Raw genomic sequence first — 19,440 nt, forward strand, 5'->3', positions numbered from 1 at the left:
TCATGAGAATGCCAGATTAGTTTTCTTTGTAATTGTCAGAAAAAAATATGTATTTAAATAAAATTATTAAAAAAAATAATACGATTATGGAGAAATTTAGATAATTCTTTTTCAGAGTTACAGCATTTACAAACTATAACATAAAAAGGTGGCAGTTATAGGTAATAATGAAAACGTGTGCGCGTTTCTACTATTACCTACTGTACAGGTTTGTACAAGGTAAAAGAAGTTACATCATTTTAAAGAAAAATATTTGTAATATTAGTAGTAATAAACAATCGCGTTTGCATTGAGGCAGGTACTGTCCTTAATTTATGGTCAAATCATTTCGACAACAAATTTCAACACAAATGAAACTAACAACTGAAGTCCTTTCTAGAATAAAATATATTTTTTATTGTTTTTGATTATGAGTTAATTTAAGTCGCCCACTATTTATAAATATTCTAGGAACCCTCTTTAAAAATATATATATTAACATTAACTTTTATATCAACTACCTATTTGTTTACCATATTTAAGAAGGAGAATGGTCTCGATTTGACAACATAATTTTTTTATATATAGGTTCTTCGCGTATTTTTTTCTGTTGTGAACCGATTTATCGATGATGCTTTTTTATCAAGAAGTTGTGGTCGTCTCTCGTTTTAATTTCATATTTGGTCTCTAGACTAGACTTTAAAGAGATTATCTCCAAATGATGTTATTTACCATATACCAAATAGAAATATGTCAACCTTAACCTACTTGACTCCTTTTAGCATTTTTTGACGGCAATGAGATTACATTCACTACAGCTGATATCCTATACTTATCTACAATCTTCCTTCTAATGTGTAGGTCTGAGTAGTACATTCGTTCCAAATGAAACCTGGTCACTTCCAGACTTCCTATTAATGAAATTAACTTTACCGAAAAACCCCTTACCATTTACATACTTCTTCATTATTATCATGGTATCAGCTATTAACTGCCCCCTATTACTACTGAACATAGGTCTCCTCCTTGGAGGGGTTTTCCAGTAATTGCCACGCTTGGTAGGTGAATTGGAAGCCGCAGTTAGGATTTGATGATTTTTAAGAGGGAAATTCTTTGAGCATTAAATTTTCTCGCCGCCTCTTACGACACCCACGGGAAAGGAAAGATTACCCCTTCTATGCCGACACTTTACGGTAACTTTTTGCTTGATATTAGGTATGGGTACTACCCAGTGGAAATACTATGACTGCGATTAGACTCTATTATCAGAGTTGTGTCAAATTTATATGTATGTATATGCAAGTGGAGTGAGGGAGACTTTGTACAAAAGTCGATTGCTTGGGTACCTCTGTCCCATTCGTGTTTCAACCGTAAAGTAGTTGTGTTTGCATGGCTGTGTTTCGGTTTGAAGGGAAAGATATGGCGTGAATTTACTGGGTACAGAGGAATAACATCTGAGTCCTCAGGAATGGCAACGCATGGGGAGTATCATGAGCGAAACAGTATACTCTGTTATGTCCATGGTGCTGCTCATGTCTATAGGCGACGGTTACCATTTTCCATCAGGTGGACCGTCAGCTCGTTTGCCATTCTAAGTTGTATAAAAAATTAAAAAGTGGATCTACAAAATAACTGTCCCCGTAACTGGTACAAAACTAACAAATATAGCTTATATAGTAGTATATCGGTGCAATAATTAAAGGAAAGCATCAAAGCGTGGTGTTGTAGAAAAATCAATAAAAACTGCGCACGCGATTGGCTATGCGCGAGCTCCCTCGTATATAGACGAGGCGGTATATAGACAAAGTCCAGTGGGTGTTTATTTTGTTAAAGTACTTACACACCATGCATTAGTAAATGCATGTACAGCAATATAATATGTAGATATATTTACTGATATTATAAAAAGGAAAGAAATTATTACTTGTTTGTTTGTTTTTAATGGATAAATTCAAAAATAACTCAAACGACTTTAATAATTCTTTCACCTATAGAAAACTACATTGTCATCGTGAATGAATGAATGAATTTTATTGCTAAAAATGTAGTACAATAAGGTCATATGGTAATATTACAATGGTATCACACATTTTGTCATTACTGACGTGCAACAGTCATTACAAAAGTTATGATAAAATAATTCGTGTAGGTTATAGGTTTTTTTTTTAATGGGTGAAATTAACTAAAATAATTAAATAGTACGTAACAATTTGTTTATGATATATTTCAATCAAAAATATTAACAGTAAAAAATATATTCATTATTTTAATTTCTAATTGGGTTGTAGAAGCATTTGTCGACATTTCACCGGGCATAATTTATTAGAAAGCGACTTAGCAGGGGTGAGCTTACCGGTACTCTAATTTGGTGTGTTCTGGGTGTTTTCCATCATCGGAAATTCAAATCGACAAACTAAATTCTTATGTTGGCCAGATTCGAACTCACGACCTTTAATGTCTACAAAGCGGGTTAGTATATCACTGGACAATGACGCGAAGGCCTCGTCTAGTATTATATTATCTGTGGTAAAACATTTTTTTTTATTTCACTATTAGTTATAGGTTAATTAATTCTATATACAATAGAAAGTGTAAACTTTAGAAAGGGTAAAGATGATTATTCAGTTATAGTTAAATGATATAAATATACGACCTTTTTAAGGACGAACGTATACTAGATATACCTTTTATTTATTTTTTCTTTTTTTTTTATACGACTTAGAATGGCAAACAAGCTGACGGCCCACCTAATGGAAAGTGGTAACCGTCGCCTATAGACACGAGCAGTACCATGGACATAACAGAGCCCATGATACCCCCCATGCGTTGCCATTCCTGAGGACTCAGGTGTTATTCCTCTGTATTCAGTAAATTCATGCCATATCCCACCCTTCAAACCGAAAGACAGCCATGCAAACACAACTGTTTCACGGTAGAAACACGAATGGGACTGAGGTACCCAAGGAATCGACTTTTGTACAAAGTCTCCCTATGGTTTTAATTCAAAGCCATGGAATATTAAGAAACTAATAAAGCGTACATATTATCGCATTCTCTACTAATTAACTATATAATATATAAACAATTTAATTTATAATTAAATAAGTGTACAGTAAATATGTATACTTAGAGAAATACTATGAGTAATTCAATATTGTATTATTTATTTGTGATAGTAAGTACGCGTATATATACGCATATAATATTGATAAACACCCAGTAAGTAGGAATGTAAACGCTTCGCAAACTAGCGATTCTTGGAACCTGCGCAAAAGGAAGACAATCCTCAGCGTACTATTTTGTCTGTCAAAATCTGTAAATTTCAATAACACTGGATATATTATACTTATGTAGAATTTAATTATAATAATAGCACATAATTATCATAATAATATCTCTTTTCACAAATTAAACAATTTATTTTATAATTATTAATTAATTTATACTTTATTATACATACTAATAATATCTAAAAAATATGACAGACGTAAGCAAATGTATGAAGGCGAGCTTAACATATGAAGAATTGTCTTCCATAAATGGAACGGTATACAATACTGTGACAATTTACAAACAAAAAGAACTAGGCAAACTTAAGTTTATGCATAACCAATTATATCATATTTTATTTACGTACTAACGAAAGTCAATAATTTCGAATTTGAACCGAATAAGTTTATTCTTGGATTAAAAAAAATGTCCAGAATATATCGAAAAAAAAAACACACTGCATGCGACGATAATTACAATAAACAATGGCTACGGAACCCTATTAAAGGGCGTCATGCCCTTTTGGTTTTCTTATTTCGTTGTCTAACGTAATATGACCATTTTTTAGATTCTTTATTTGCCATGAATAATACTTTATAAATCAAGTAGATCAGGTTGATTCTCGAGTAGCGACACCAATATAAGTAAATACAGTGTAGGATAATACTCTCCCTAGATGGAGCCATGATCTCGTAGATTGACAGTAGAATAATAAATAATGAATAGTTGAAATATAAAAAAAATTGATTTTTTTTTATAACAAACAAATTATTTACTCTTTATAGATTACTTTTATAAGAAGGAGATTGTACAAAAATCATCTGTTTGGGTACTTCTGTCCCACTCGTGTTTCTGTTGCTAAGTAACTGTGAGTAGGTACATATACATATACAGGTTGTGTTTCGGTTTGGTAGATATGGTAATGACAGAAGTACAGAATAATAATGTCGTAGTTATAAGGAACAGTACACGCATATGGGGGGGGGGGGAGAAGGGATTGTTAGTAATGGGGAAGTTAGTCCCCATCGCTATCAATATACCTTATCAGGTCGACCTCCACGCGGTTCACCCTGGAAACCATCGTAACTAATTTATCATTGAATTCGTCATGATGTGCTAACTGACCTGTCTTTCATCCTCACCAATCATCCCTCACTGGTACCTCGCTAGTGTATACCAATAGCGCAGGCGGGGTTACCATTTCATTATCATGCACCATGGGTATCAACTGTGTATTATACGATGGGCATAAATGTAGGTGAAGCTACGATTACAACCTTTTAGCATATAGACTGTTTGTTTATTTGTCATCCTATATTGCATAAAAAACTCATTATTCGATTTTTCATAAATTTCTTTTCATATAAAATGATTTCACCATTTTACAGGTTTACTCTTTGTGATGTTTTTATTTTAATATATAAGGCTATTTGAAAATGCCAATGCTAATGGTTTACATCGCGTTTTCTCCTTGTATTTCGCGTGTAAAGAATTGTATTTTAACGCATATAAAGTTTGAGCGCATTTTATTAGAGACACTGTGTGTAATAGTTAAATAGATATGTATGTAGATTTATCATACTTATATAATAATATATCACGAGAATTTGGGGGAAAGGGATTGTTAGTAATGGAGACTAAAAATCCCATTGCTAGCAATACACCCAACCAGGTCGACTACCTCGTGGTTCCCCCTGGAAACTATCATGGTTAATTCCTGATGAATTCATCATGATGGGCTAACTGGCCTGTTTTCATTCTCATCGATCACCCTTCACTGGTGCTCCTCCAACGTATCCCGTAAGCGCAGACGGGGTTACCATTCCATTTTCATCCACCAAAAAAATATAAATATATCACGAGAAATATATATAAATATAGTTTGTATAAGTTTATTATTACGTGTTATTAAATGCCTTTAGGCTATCTATTATATTATATTTTATTATTACTGTATATATATTATTAAAGTTGGCGCGTTTCGAGCGGCCATAAGTTCGAATCTGGTCGACACAAGTGACTAAGTATTATCATAAATTTGTTATTATCTGTCCGACGATTGAAAACACCATCGCTCAATTACAAATAAATAGGGGACTACCTAACTCATTTGGAATTAGAGTCATGATTATATTTTTTATTGATTATTTACAAAAATTAAACTAGCACCATAAAGTAATAAACAGTAGTGTTACTATTTATAGGTAGGTGTATGTTTTAACAATTGATCAATAGCTTGTATGGGCGAGTAGGTGCGTTGATGAAAAGCAAGCGGCGAGGGTTAGACGGTTTGCGCGTGAACAGGGTGGCGCTGCGGCAGGGCGGGCGCCGCTGGCGGCTACGGCGTGCGCCCGGCGCCCCTCGCGGCGCAACACGACGCAGGCGCGCTCCGCACACCGACGCTCTCCAGCGTGGATCGATGAGATAAACGCGCAACCCCGCTTTTCGAGTTAAATCAATACGAATTCTATCGATTTTTGCAGCCGCAGCCGCCGCACAACAAACTCGAGGGTCGCACGCGGTGGTTGCGGCGCATTATTTCAACACAGTTCAAATGTAGCGTACATTATATTTTTGTGGAATTTTGTGTCGTATTTAATATATAAAACTTAGTAATATAAATGTTTGTTATCGATTTCGTTATTGATCGACGTTTAAAGGTAATGTTTTATTTTTTTAATTTTAAATAATATTTAATTATAGATACCTAACTATTATTTCAAATAGATTAGTCATTCATTACGTACTTATTTTATATTTTTATATTTATTCATTTTTTATTATTTAATTAAGTAAGAGTTTGAAATAAAACATACGTATTAAGTTACTATTATTAACTACGTAAATTATAGATTATTGAAAATATTAAAAGCGACGATTGATAAACTTTGCTTCCGGCTAATTCAAAATTGGAATTTCGCCGCCTTTTACTTGGTTGGCTTGCAATGACCTGCGTACGTTCTTGTTTGTTTTGTTTTTAGTACCACGTTACTGTAACTCACTCGTTTCTCACTTTTGTATTACTTTAACTTCATATAAACTCTATTTCAAATATGACGGCATGAGTAAATAACAAAGTGATTCATAGTTAAATATTAGTTATTCTTATTAATAAAGAGTAAGTAACCGAATTTTTGTTCTAAAGTTTCTTACGTAACTACGTTCCTAATATAAGTACCTACAGATACCTATTTTTGCGCGTCGCATTAGTTACTAAAAATCGCTTTTTAGTGATGTGTCACGTCATCATTTGAAATAGTGATTGAACATTATTGATGAAATAAATAACCATATTAATCAATAAATACTTAAAATTAAAATAACTTTGACTCTCGATGCCGGACTTATATTAGGGTTCAACTGCATTTAAATTTGAAGTTTAATTTGTTCGTGTTATGAAATATGATAAAATTGTGGTATAATTTAAAAGATTTAATAGTGATAGCCTAATATTTTCAAAGGATTAGTTCATTTTCGTGATTGCTTCATTTTCCAACTGATTGTTTTTCTTATTAGGAGTATTTTTTTTTTATAGATGTATTAATAACACCTGAGTCCGCAGGAATGGCAATGCATGGGGGTATCATGGACGAAACAGTATACTTTGTTATGTCCATGGTACTGCTCATGTCTACAGGCGACGGTTACCACTTTCCATCAGGTGGACCGTCAGCTTGTTTGTTATTTAAAGTTGCATAAAAAAATTCTTGAAACCTCCGGTATGGTACCGTTGTTTAATATTGTTTTGTAATACGTACGCGACACTCTTAGTGTTGCAAGTGTCCCTAGGCTACTATAACTGTTTATCATCAAGCGGGCTGTATATTTATTTGCCATCTTTTTTAATCTAAAAGAAGTTTTTTTAATGAATGATAATGGAATAGTAGTTCCATTTATACTTTTGGTAAACGCTTGCGGGGTACAAGAGACGAATAATAAGTAAATACGAAAGTTAGTTAGTTGGCCCATTGTGATAAATTGGACTCACGTACAAATAAGTTTGCAAACTTTTACGTTACCTGTACCATAACATTGTGTAATGGCTTTTCCCGTGATTAGTTTCCTTCATTCTGTAACCTCGGACCTTTGAAACTTTATCATATCAACCTTTAATTGTCCACTATTGAACATAAACCTCCCCCTTGGGGGCTTTTGTCAATTGTTACCACGCTTGGCAGGCGGATTGGCAAACGCAGATAGGCGATTTATAAATGTTTTAAGAAGAACGCTGTTTTTCGTCCTCTCTTAGTCGTTTTTTACGACATCCATGTGAAAGAAAGGGTTGATCTATTCTATGCCGGAACCACACGGCCAACTTTTCAAACATAGTGTAAAAAAACTTAAGGAGTCGGTATATTGTGGTGAACCATAACACTGAGAGTACAATATTTTCTTTTTGATGGATCACATTCTTGGACTATATTGTCCTTATGTTCGCTCAGGATGATATGATTACATGTCGTGTAATAAAAAAATTATCTAAAACTAATCACGATAGTTGCTGGCGGAACCGTGTTGCGATCGGCGAAACAGAGTACTTATATTATTAGCAATAGGGCCATTAATCCCCATTAATAAAAAAGTTTTTCATAGTTAAGAATACAATAAATGGTAAAAAAATCTTCTTTTGATATGATTACGAATTTCTTTTCAATATTATTTATATATTTTAATATAATTTCAGCAAAATAGTACACATGAAAAAAATACATTTATTACGTATTTACGTTGTATCCATTAACCCTAACCTCCTTAACTTTTCATGAGCTTTTCACCACCGATGATGTATATAGTTATCCCTTCAATAATGGATCGTGGCAACACTATTTTTAGACATATTTTTTAACAATTTTCTAATTTTAAAATTCATTTCCGCTTCCTTTTTCTACCGGCTTCATTTTGTTTTGTAAACAAATTTTTAGGTTAGCTTTTAAAAATATTATCTATTGTATTATTTTGTGTCACAGAGGACATAAGGGAGAGAGATGATACAAAGAAAATGACGTCGACGGACACGTACCAGTTAAAATGGCATTCACACAGCTCACATTTGAACGGCTCCGTGGCGGCGTTGCTGCGATCGGAGCGGTTCACAGATGTGGTGCTGTGTACCATGGACGGGTCACAGATACCGGCACACAAATTTATCCTGAGCTCGTGCAGCGTGTATTTGAGCGGTCTGTTCGAGGGTCAACGGTCTGTGACGCGCATGGGTGGAATGCTGTATGTGGTGCTACCTTCGGAGATCTCGACGAAGGCGTTGAAGATTCTTGTGGAGTATATGTATAAAGGTCAGTGGGAATTTCAAATTTTTAATATAAATAAAATATGTTTTCATCCGTTATAACCGAGTTATAAGGTAACAAACATTAATAAAACATTTTTTTTGTTTTGTTTGTTACCTCATAACTTCGTCAGTTGTAAAACTATTTTAAACACTTTTTTTCATCTAAAAAAGTATACTTGCAGATTGGTCTCATAGAAATATTATCAAAATCAATTCAGCAGTTTAGTTTTTAATTCAAAATGCTAGTTTTGCTACAATTGAAGTTTGTTTTATAATGGAACACAATTTGATTATTGTATGAACTAAACAAAATCTTAATAAATAAATAATAAAACTGAAGATTTATACACTAATGCTAATCAAATTGTAGAGGTAACAAATATATATACTTTTGTATTTATAATATTAATAGACTTCATGACAAAATTTATGAAATATTGAATTGTTTCATTTAATTTCAACAGATACTTAACTAAATTTAAAATGCATATGTCAATGTTGATATTTTTTTAAATAACAAGTTTGTAATATACAAATTTGGTCTACTACATACAAGTATGCATAATATATATTAAGGTGGTGATTTTTACACTATTATGTGTTTCACAAAATAAATTTTAAAATTAAATTCTTCAGGTGAAACTACAGTTTCAAATGAAGTACTAGACACAGTATTAAAAGCAGGCGAAGTACTCAAGATACGAGGGTTATGGAGGCAAGCAGACGAGGCTGGAGGGGACTCCACTGCTGCAGAGAAGACAACTGCACCAATGGCCACGGCGAGTGTGAACAAACAAGTTCTGGCCAAGAAACCAGATGATATGCAACCAAAGATTGCTGTAAAGAAGGACGACAAGCTGCTGAAAACCTTTGGGCAGGTCCAACAACAGGGTGTCACAAGGTAAATAATTATTTCAACATATTTAGATGTTAATTATATTCTTTAACTATAACTTTATATGTAAAAATTTTGTTTCATATAGTTTAGTGTAATTAACTCTTAAACTATTGAACCATTTTTATTGAAGTTTTGTATATTGTACCTAATTTTGTTCAACTTTAGAGACAGGATAGTTTTTATATCAATTTATACTTTTAACATTTTTTTTTTGTTGTGAATTGTTTATTTTATATGTAAGTCCCATAAGTTTCTAACAGATGGCAGTGTAAGTAATTTATCAACAATGCTTCAACTTTTTTGTGTCTAAAATAGAGAAGAAGAATCCAAAAGATGGCGCTATATTGAGTCTCCAAACGTTTATGATACAAATTTAATAAAACTTTGAACATTGCATATAGTTTAACTCAAATTGAGAGATAAGATAGTTGGCATCTCAATTTGTAGTCACAATGTGTTTTTATTGCAAATTATTTATTTATTTTATCTCTGATTTCCACAAATGGAAGGTGGTGGATTACTAAATAAAACTAGCCTAGAAATACTAGATAGCGCTGGAATCGAGACTTGTAATTTTTGTTATTTTGTAATAAAAGATAATTTAAAATTTTTAAATTAGCAAGTATCAGGAATCACTCTGTTGATAAATGGAAACCATATGAAAATTCATTCAGTAGGTTTTGAGATCATTGCGAACATACAGACAGATGGACTTATGGCTATATATTGATTTTAACTAGAGTACATAGGCATAAGATAACAATTATTTTAAAAAATTTTGTCTGTATATTTGTTCCGTAATCATGCACTGTACTATACAGAATGTGATTTTCACAGTTGTGTGTATTTATTTATACTTTTACACACATTGGAAAATGTCTACAGGGCAGACTTAATGCCTGATGGCATTCTCTACCAGTCAACCGCCACGCCTAACAGAGAGAGAACAAATGGCAGAGCACAGATTTAAAAAAATTAAAAAAAAAAATTAATTAAAAAAATGTGTTCCTAAAGGTCTAACTTAAAATCTGATGTATGTTTTGATACACAGTATTTTTCATTGGTTTTCCTACATCTAAAATCCACACGTACAAAATGGCAGACAAAAAACTAGTCATTATTATCATATTAGCTATTAACTTTTCACTGCTGAACATAGGCCCCTCATAAAGGAGGTTTTACCTATAGTTGTCACATTTGGCAAACAGGTTGGCAACCGCAGTTAGGCTATTGTTTTAAGAGGGATGTTGTTGCCCATCCCTCGACCAATGTCAGTCTCTTACAACACCTATGTGAAAGAAAGGGGTGGCCCATTCTTTACCAGGACCAGACGGCATATAACTAGTATTAAAATAATAATATTTTGTCTAACAGACCTATGTTCATCGGGCCGCCCAAGTTAGTTTTTATCAAAACCACAGAAGGTGGTACTCAGGCCGCCCTCAGACCTGGTGCACCGAAAGGCCAAACAATATTGGTTGCTCCGGCGCAAACGTCAGACTCAACCGCAATAGCAACCACTGTGGCCGCGCCAGCACCAGTGTCGACTGTGGCAATAGCTACAATTGCTGATGATTCACCGGACGAGGCACCTCCACCCAGAATACTGAGGCGGCACGCTGCCGAAAGAAAGTATGGGAAGAAACAAAGGACAGAAGTGAATACTGACCCAGAGGAAACAAAAGAAGATGACAATCAGGACAACGCCTCTGTGACATCCAGTGAGTATTGGTCAAACTAAAATCTTCAAAAATTCTAAATATTTTTAATGTTCAATAAGATTTTTAAAATTCATGTTCTATATATATATATATATATATATATATATATTTTATTATTAATTCAACCGTTAACTGTCCACTGCTGAACGTAAGCCTTCCTCATAAGGGAAGTTTTGCCAGTAGTTGCCATGCTTAGCAAGCGGGTTGGCAACCGCAATTAGTCTTTTAGAAATGTTTTAAGAGGGACGCTGCAGTCCATCTCTCGCCCTCCCTTAGTCGTCCCTTACGACACACACTGGAAAGGAAGGGGTGGCCCATTCTATCCCGGGATATACGGCAATGTCTATATACATATGGGAAATTAATGAACTCACTGTGTTTTTGTCAATTCTGACAAATGTTTCGTCTTCTTCAGGGGGCATTTAGCGCTCTGCATCACAGCATCTCGCCTCACACTGAAGAAGCATATAGACATGTTCAATATGACTTTAAATGTAATTTAATTATTGAAATTAAGTACTTTATATATACATATAGAACCTATAAATATTTTTGAATCATAACAATTGTTAAGTGGCTTTATAACGTGATATCTCTTTCTTGGCTTTAGGTAGATACTCTTTATTGTTTCCTCCAAAACATTACAATACTAAACTTATTATAGATATAAACAATTACCACAGTAATATCACTTGTCAAATGTTTCAATTTCTTAAATATAAGATCAACATATCTGCGAAGAACCTACACCATAGTTTAACCCCTTTTTAAGTTCATGTTCAAAATAGATAAAAACAAATTCCAGAAAAATCGACTCAAAGTAATGTGGAGACAACAGAGGTGCAAGTCAAAGATGAACCGGAATGGGATGCTAGCAGTATTGAGGAGGAGGAGAGATCCATCGCTGAGATGTTCCAGGCGGAAATGAGTGTCAAATCGGAGCCTATAGATGATATGGAAATCGAAGAGGAGAGCTTGGTATGTATATGAATTAAATCAAACTTCAATTAATCTTTAGTGATTTAACCTATTTATGTGGGTGAATTGAATTGTATGAGTAGTGGAATTTAACTGTCCCGCTTAATTGCTTGGGTACCTCTGTCCCATTCGTGTTTCTACCGTGAAATATGGCAACGCATGGGGGGTATCATGGGCGAAACAGTATACCCTGTTATGTTCACGGTACTGTTCATATCTATAGGCGACGGTTACCACTTTCCATCAGGTGGGCCGTCAGCTTGTTTGTCGTTCTAAGTTGTATAAAAAAAAAAGAAGTTGTGAAGGAATCACTAATAACTATTTATCACGCAAAACTGTATGAGAAAGTTGAGTCGTTTTTCTCTATGCATTTGTACGGAGAGACTGTAGGTATGTAATGTAAGGTGGGCGTGTGCGTGCAGATATACAGCCCGCTGGCATGCGAGCTGTGCGCAGAGGTGTTCACGGTGCCGGCCGCCTGGGTGCGCCACGTGCAGGGCCACGCGCGCGCAGACCCGCCGCCTGCACGCAAGCGGAAACATCGCTCCGCTGTGAGTCACTTTTTTTTTTTAATAGATAAAATTGAAATGGTAACTCCGCCCGCGCCGTAGGGGAAGGTATTGTTAGTAATGAGATTTAATAGTCCCATTGCTAGCAATGTAGTCTCACAGGTCAACCTCCACGCTGTTCCCCCTAGAAACCATCATGGTTAATGTCGTGGGTATCGTAAGAGGCGACTAAGGAAATGGAATGGTCGAAGGATGGGCAGCAGCATTCTTTTTAAAATACCATTAAAGTCTAATTGTAATTACCAATTCGCCTGCCAAGTATGACATCTACTAGCAGAACCTCGTATGTGCTGGTGGATATGCTGATATGATGACGAGCATCTATTGAGTCTGAAATGAGACATCTCAGAATTTAAAATGTGAGTAAAGCCGACATAAATAGTTATAATACATGACTTGTTTCATATCCAACAGAGTGACGATACGGAAGAAACTATGGCATTGCTACGTTGCGACTTGTGTCAGAAGCACTTCCCCAATCCGGCCGAGTGGGTGCGACATATACAGAGCACGCACACAGAGACAGGTTAGTAATAAACACTTACTACTCACACGTAACCAATCGACTGATCATAAAAGGTACAACCTCATTTATTCATCCATACAGGTGTAGTGGGTAATATCTATTTTCTCAAACATGCTTGGAAATGTGAGCATTATTTTGACAATCTTCTTCAAGATAAATCAAAATTGCCGTACTGGCCAAGATACATGCGGGCAGCGGCCGGCAAAAGTTGTATGAAAATCCATATGTGTCGCGATTTGCGGCCAGATAAATTACTATGTAAACTCATATCTGTCCTGTAATTTAAAAATGGAATGACCTTTTACTTCGAAACATGGCTACCAAGGAGGTAACTAATAAAAGGTTTTATTTAAATTTCGAACTGTCTTGCAAATAGAAAGCTGTTTATTGTAAAAAAAGGAACATTATGGCGCGTGAAAAAATATTATTGTTCGTTATTCGACATTGAATTTAAAAAGCAAAATTGTGTTTTTGATTTCCGAGCATTGCTTGAAAAAAGTACTATACAAGCCTTGACCACAACTAGGCATTGATGGATTCACGTATGTGTGCCTCGACTACGGCTCGGCCGATATTTGTACGTTCGTCAATTAATACCTCAGTTGCTGGCCGCTGCAGTAGTACTATATATTGAAGTTACAATATGTACCTATATATTGGCAATAACGGATATATGTTACTGAACTATGCGTTTTCTTGCGGAAGTCCATATCACTGGTTATTTGATTAGAATCATTTTGTTTAATTCCGCTACCATTAGTATGTGTGCGACTGCCAACACTCGAAGATTGATCACCACTATTACTATCAGAAGTTCCACACCATTTCATAATAGCCATCTTCTTCGACTGCCATTTCGTCCTCTTACACTTTGCAATACGTGTTTCACCTCTAAACGAGGTATCTTCAGGCAAATTCAAGCGGATCGCTGTTCGGAGGCAGTCACACACATATTAATGGTAGCAGAATTAAACAAAATAATTTTAATCAAATAAGAAATAACGGATATTTTATATATCGATCAATATAAGCAAAATGGATATTGGACTGGTATGGGCGATATCAAAATGGGTCATGATGTTTTTTCCCCTATATGATAACTACTACCCGAATATATAAATATCGGAGGAGACAAAATACCCTAATTCCATAGTCATATTAGAAGTATGTAGTGGTGAACTCGACAGTACCTTCGTACTGCAATGGTAAGCAAGTCGCGTAAATAAAGTTAGGGCTCGAAGTCAACTCTTAGTCGAAAAAATCTTAAATACGCTCGGACCTGATCTTTTTAGGTTTTATTCCTGATTTTGTATTGTTCAGATTTTTAATACTCGCTACGACTTGCAACCCTGATTACCACCACTGGTTCATAATACCGTTATAGGAATTTCAACCACATGGCGGAGGTAGTAAAGTCTAGTTGCGACTTTAACGATGTATGCTGCAACAACAAAGTGATCTAATTTTAAATACTACATATATTAAAAAAAAAAAAAAAACCTCTTTAGGAATTAAAAAGAAATATACTTTTTTTAAACTTTATATCTGTACCACTGTAAAATATTATCCGTCGATGATATTTTTTTATAAATTATACATAGTATTAACTAACAACTGTGTTTTAACGGTGTACTTTACTTGTGTTTTACTAACATAGCTGAAACCTGATTGTTATGTATGTGGCTAATTCTCGACAAACGAACATCACGTCACATCCGTTTGCGTTACACGCCGCCTGTTGTTGTACAATTTTATAATTTTTTGCCTCGCTAATTATATCCACACTTTAGTTTTATGGAACACGCCCCCTACCTCGCTACACTCATGATAATCACTTCAGTTATGTTCTAAATTTGAAATTTTATAATAATGCAATACTTTGTTTGTCTCTTGCTTCGATCTATTTAATAACTGTGCACAATAAAACTGGCTTATTTATTTTGCAATATCAAACGAAGCATTGCAATGATGTGATCCCGTCTACACAGCTGTTGTGATTAAATCCTTTATTCTAAATGTGGTTCGATGTCGGTTGTCTAGAATTGGCCATATCAAACAACAGTGCCCCACCAAAACGTCACAATCGTTTCACAGAGGGCGTGCAAAACAAGACTTGCACGCACTGCAAGAAGACGTTCCCGTCGCACGCGTCCATGCTCATACACATGCGTACGCATACAGGTCAGTTGGACAAGTTTATAATAAATCATTATTGTTTCATAAAAAAAATCAAAATAAACTTCATTTATTTAAGTAAACGTATATTTTTTTTTTTTATTTTTAAGATACTTAGATTAGCAAATAAGCTGGCGACACGATCACAATGCGCTAAGTTTATAATAAATCATCATTGTTTCATAAAAAAAAAAAAAATCTAAATAAACTTCATTTATTTAAGTAAGCGTATATTTTTTTTTAAAGATACTTAGATTAGCAAATAAACTGGCGAAAATGCACTTTGATGTCCATAGTTTTTGCCTTGCCATTCTTGAAAACTAAGATGTTATGCTTCAGTAACCCATAATTTAATACTACTATATTTAATTTTTCAAATCAAAACACAGTATACAAACATATCTGTTTCATTGTAGACATACAGATCAGACAGAGGTACCCATTTAGACGAGTTTTGCACAAAGTCCTCTGAATTGTGACTGTAATTTTGAAAAGTTATCTGTTGAGAGAGAATTCATGAATAAATAATTTTTTTAAAAATCTTCAACTTTAACATCGTCTAGTAATAACCATGAGTCTTTTACATATTTGGTCGTAACACGCAGACTTGTACCTGAAATATTTTTGAGGTCGTCACTCCGTCTGAAATTATAGTTTATAGGGGCATAACATCTTAGTTCTCTGTTTCTGTAGTGCTTGAGGATTATAATAAAAGTCACAGTGTATTTTGTGATATATGTGTGGTGCGTGTTCATGTGTATAGACGACTCGTACCAATTTCAGCAGATAGCGCGTCAGCTTTACAAGTCGCATAAAAAAAGAAATAAGAAATGTCTTAAAAAACATGAAGAAATACATACAAAAAACATTTGAATTTAGAATAGGTAACCGTTGGGGAAGGGATTGTTAGTAATGGAGACTGAGAATCCCATTGCTAGCAATATACCCAACCAGGTCGACGTCCTCGCGGTTCCCCCTGGAAACTATCATGGTTAATTCCTGGTAAATTCACCATGATGGGCTAACTGGCCTGTTTTCGTTCTGATCTATCACCCTTCACTGGTGCTCCACCAGCGTATCCCGTTAGCGCAAGCGGGGTTCCCATACCATTTTCATCCATAAAAAAAAACTACGTTTGCCAACCCGCCTGACAAGCGTGGCAACTACTAGCAAAACTCTCCTCCTGGGGAAGGCTTATGTTCAGCAGTGGACAGTTAACGGCTGATATAAACCTAGGTTTAGTCTGTACTATGCATGTATCTAAACAGTAAATCTCTTGCAGGTGAACGTCCCTTTGTGTGCGGTCTATGCAACAAAGGATTTAACGTGAAATCAAACTTGCTTCGTCACCTGCGCACGTTACACGACCAACTCATCAGTCCGGCGCAGGTGGAAGACGAGAGCGAGGAGTCCACGCCCGGACCCTCGGAGGTCAAGAGGGAGTCCTGAGGACGCGGAGGGGGGGCAGGTAAATGTTAATAATATCCCGCATGCTCGTTTGCCCCGTGTTGTAAAAAAAATTTACGCAAAACTACTACTCTACTGGTTCCAAAATATGTCTTTTGTAATTTAGTTTAGTAAATTAGAATGGGACTACGTTACTACTTACTAAACAGTTGAGTTATATAATATAAATAGGTTTATCTAAGGGGACGGAGTTGACCATGACCGCCTTAGAATTATCTGGTGTCCACCCAGGGATTCGAGCGGAACTTTCGTTTTGTGTTTTTCTGAGGGGACATATCTATCCTTTTTTAAGGGTTCAGACCCTCTCCCCTTCTTTTTTTCATGGATTATAATGAAATGGTAACTGCGCCTGCGCTAAAAGTTTACGCTGGCGGAGCACCTGTGAGGGATGGATGATAGGTGAGAATGAAAATGCAGGTCAACCCATCGTGATGAATACGTCTAGAATTTAGCACGATGATTTCCAGGGTGAACCATAGTTCATCCCTCCATATGTGGAGGTGGATTGGATTGCTAGCAATGGGACTGGTAGTCCGGATTATTAATAATACCCCCCGCCCCCCCTGGAAAATAATCTTAAATACGCCGATGGCTGATATTGCAGGAAGAGGACGCGGTCGTCGCGCTCCTTTCATAGCCACAATGGCGGATACGACCCGGCGCGGTGAGAAGAAGAAACAAGCTGAGGCAGCGGCCAGCATTCCGCGCAAACAGAGCTACTCGCTGTTCCTCAAGCAACGCGCCGTGCTCTTCTCCGCCAAGAAGTGGAAACAGTGAAGCCTTGTCGTCGACTCGTGACAACTTTGTGTGTCGTTCGTTTAGTTCGCTGCCTACAGACGTCACAAGGGAACGTAATTATTTCCTAGGAAATACTCAGCTTGAAATATAAACTGAGTGTCGCTATCTCTGGTCACATTTTATTATTTTCAGTTAGTTTTATTTATTGTAAGATATTCCAAAGGAAGTTCTAGTCATGAAAAATAGTATGTATTTTAAATAAAATTTAATTTACTGTTAATTTACAACGATAATTTTATAAAACTATGTAATATGAAGCACGTGTGCATATTGCAATAAAGCGCGTTGCGAGTGTAATTCTATCAGTCAGTAATTCCTGAGTTTTAGTTACGTAGCGTCGACGTTATTAATAATGACGATAAACAACAAAATTCCAAAGATAGCGATGTTCAGATTTATTACTTATTGAAGTTTGTTTCCATCTGATCAATCCGACTAGTGGTTCTAATTATCGGATTGTTACAACTATAAAATATGCGGAATGGATTGTTTAGAATAGATTTGTGATGTCTCTAGATAGCTTTTCTTACAATTGAATTGGTACTGTAAAATGTAACGATGTCGCGTCTGGTTCGTTTCACTTCTGATCCTGCCCACCCTCCTTTCTTATTTGTATTTTATAGTTACGAAGGTTTGGTTTAGGTTGATTTTAATTCAAGTGAATTATTTTTCTATTGTATAATCTTATAGTTTTAGTAGTATTAAGAAAATTATTAAGAATATCATAGTGCTACGTGATTTGTAAGTCTTGGTATCAATCACCCTGGAAACTTTATGGTGATTAGCCATCTGCCTATAATTTATTTTTAAACGTATATTAAGAATGTTAGTATAAGTGTACACTGTACGTTTTACATTTATCCAAACATTCCAATTTGCGATCTCATATCGTAATACTTTATTTTAAAAGTGATAATTTAAGTTAATGAAAATTAATTTACACCAAATTGTATACCGTTTTGTACATTTGTGGATTAAATTCCAGAAACGTAAATTTGGAAACATATTATGTTAGTTTAAGAGTTGTAGCAGAATACGAAATTTTAAGTTAAACATTTAATTTTATTTATATTAATTTATTATAGGTCCGCCAAATGACAAAATGGCATAAACAAGTTTTAGTACCCTTACTTAGGAATTACCTACTGTATAAATTTTTAGTATATCACATTAGCGTCTATTTATTGACTGCAGTATAATAACAGAATTTCCCTGTTCATAAAAGTCTGTTAAATACGGTTGCCATATTGTGCTATGTTGTCATTTGTCGTCCTTATTGTGCAATTCCTATGGAATGCACTTTAATTTTCGTTTAATTGGATTTGTGGATTTCCAGTTAAATACTCATGTGAAATGTTAACATGATGGATAATTTGTACTATTTTATATAATAGTATGTGGAATTAAATATCTTAACAGAGCGCCTCATGTTTTTATTATTAAATTGCCTATTACATTTTTGTCGATTCGCTGTATCTTGTTTGTATATTTTACATGATACATTTTCGTAACTTATTTAAATATTTTGTAGTCAAGGGGTTGACTTCAAACTCTATGAATATAGAGATTAAACTCGTTTTTGTGCGAAGTAAGAGACAGCAAAGTACGATGGCAATTAGATCCATTAATTTGGTTGCGAAATTGTTATTAGGTATAACTGCCTACACCTATACCGTTTTAGTTCAAAAAGAATACTAATAATTATAATAATGCTCCAATTAAAATTAGTTCAATGACGCTATTGACATCAAGCTTAGATTTACGCCAACCAT

The 19,440-nt window shown here is 35.0% G+C and overlaps 1 protein-coding gene across 2 annotated transcripts; it reads left to right on the forward strand.

Annotated features, from left to right (window-relative positions):
- The first annotated feature begins 152 nt into the window (after nt 1-152).
- LOC113511812 (zinc finger protein 236) lies at nt 153-19,089 on the forward strand. 2 transcript variants are annotated; one of them, XM_052895036.1, is made up of 10 exons: nt 153-219; nt 8,217-8,540; nt 9,173-9,437; nt 10,809-11,155; nt 11,961-12,133; nt 12,556-12,684; nt 13,117-13,228; nt 15,269-15,409; nt 16,686-16,871; nt 17,475-19,089. In XM_052895036.1, exons 1-9 carry the CDS (start codon nt 168-170, stop codon nt 16,850-16,852), a joined length of 1,710 nt encoding a protein of 569 aa, XP_052750996.1. In that variant the 5' UTR covers nt 153-167; the 3' UTR covers nt 16,853-16,871; nt 17,475-19,089. The 2 variants fall into 2 exon arrangements, with proteins under 2 accessions (XP_052750996.1, XP_052751004.1); XM_052895044.1 differs by having other exon boundaries at nt 15,323-15,409.
- Nucleotides 19,090-19,440: the final 351 nt, after the last annotated feature.

The sequence above is a fragment of the Galleria mellonella genome, unplaced genomic scaffold, assembly GCF_026898425.1.
Source record: "Galleria mellonella isolate WM207_F2 unplaced genomic scaffold, CSIRO_AGI_GalMel_v1 utg117, whole genome shotgun sequence".
Classification (NCBI taxonomy): domain Eukaryota; kingdom Metazoa; phylum Arthropoda; class Insecta; order Lepidoptera; family Pyralidae; genus Galleria; species Galleria mellonella.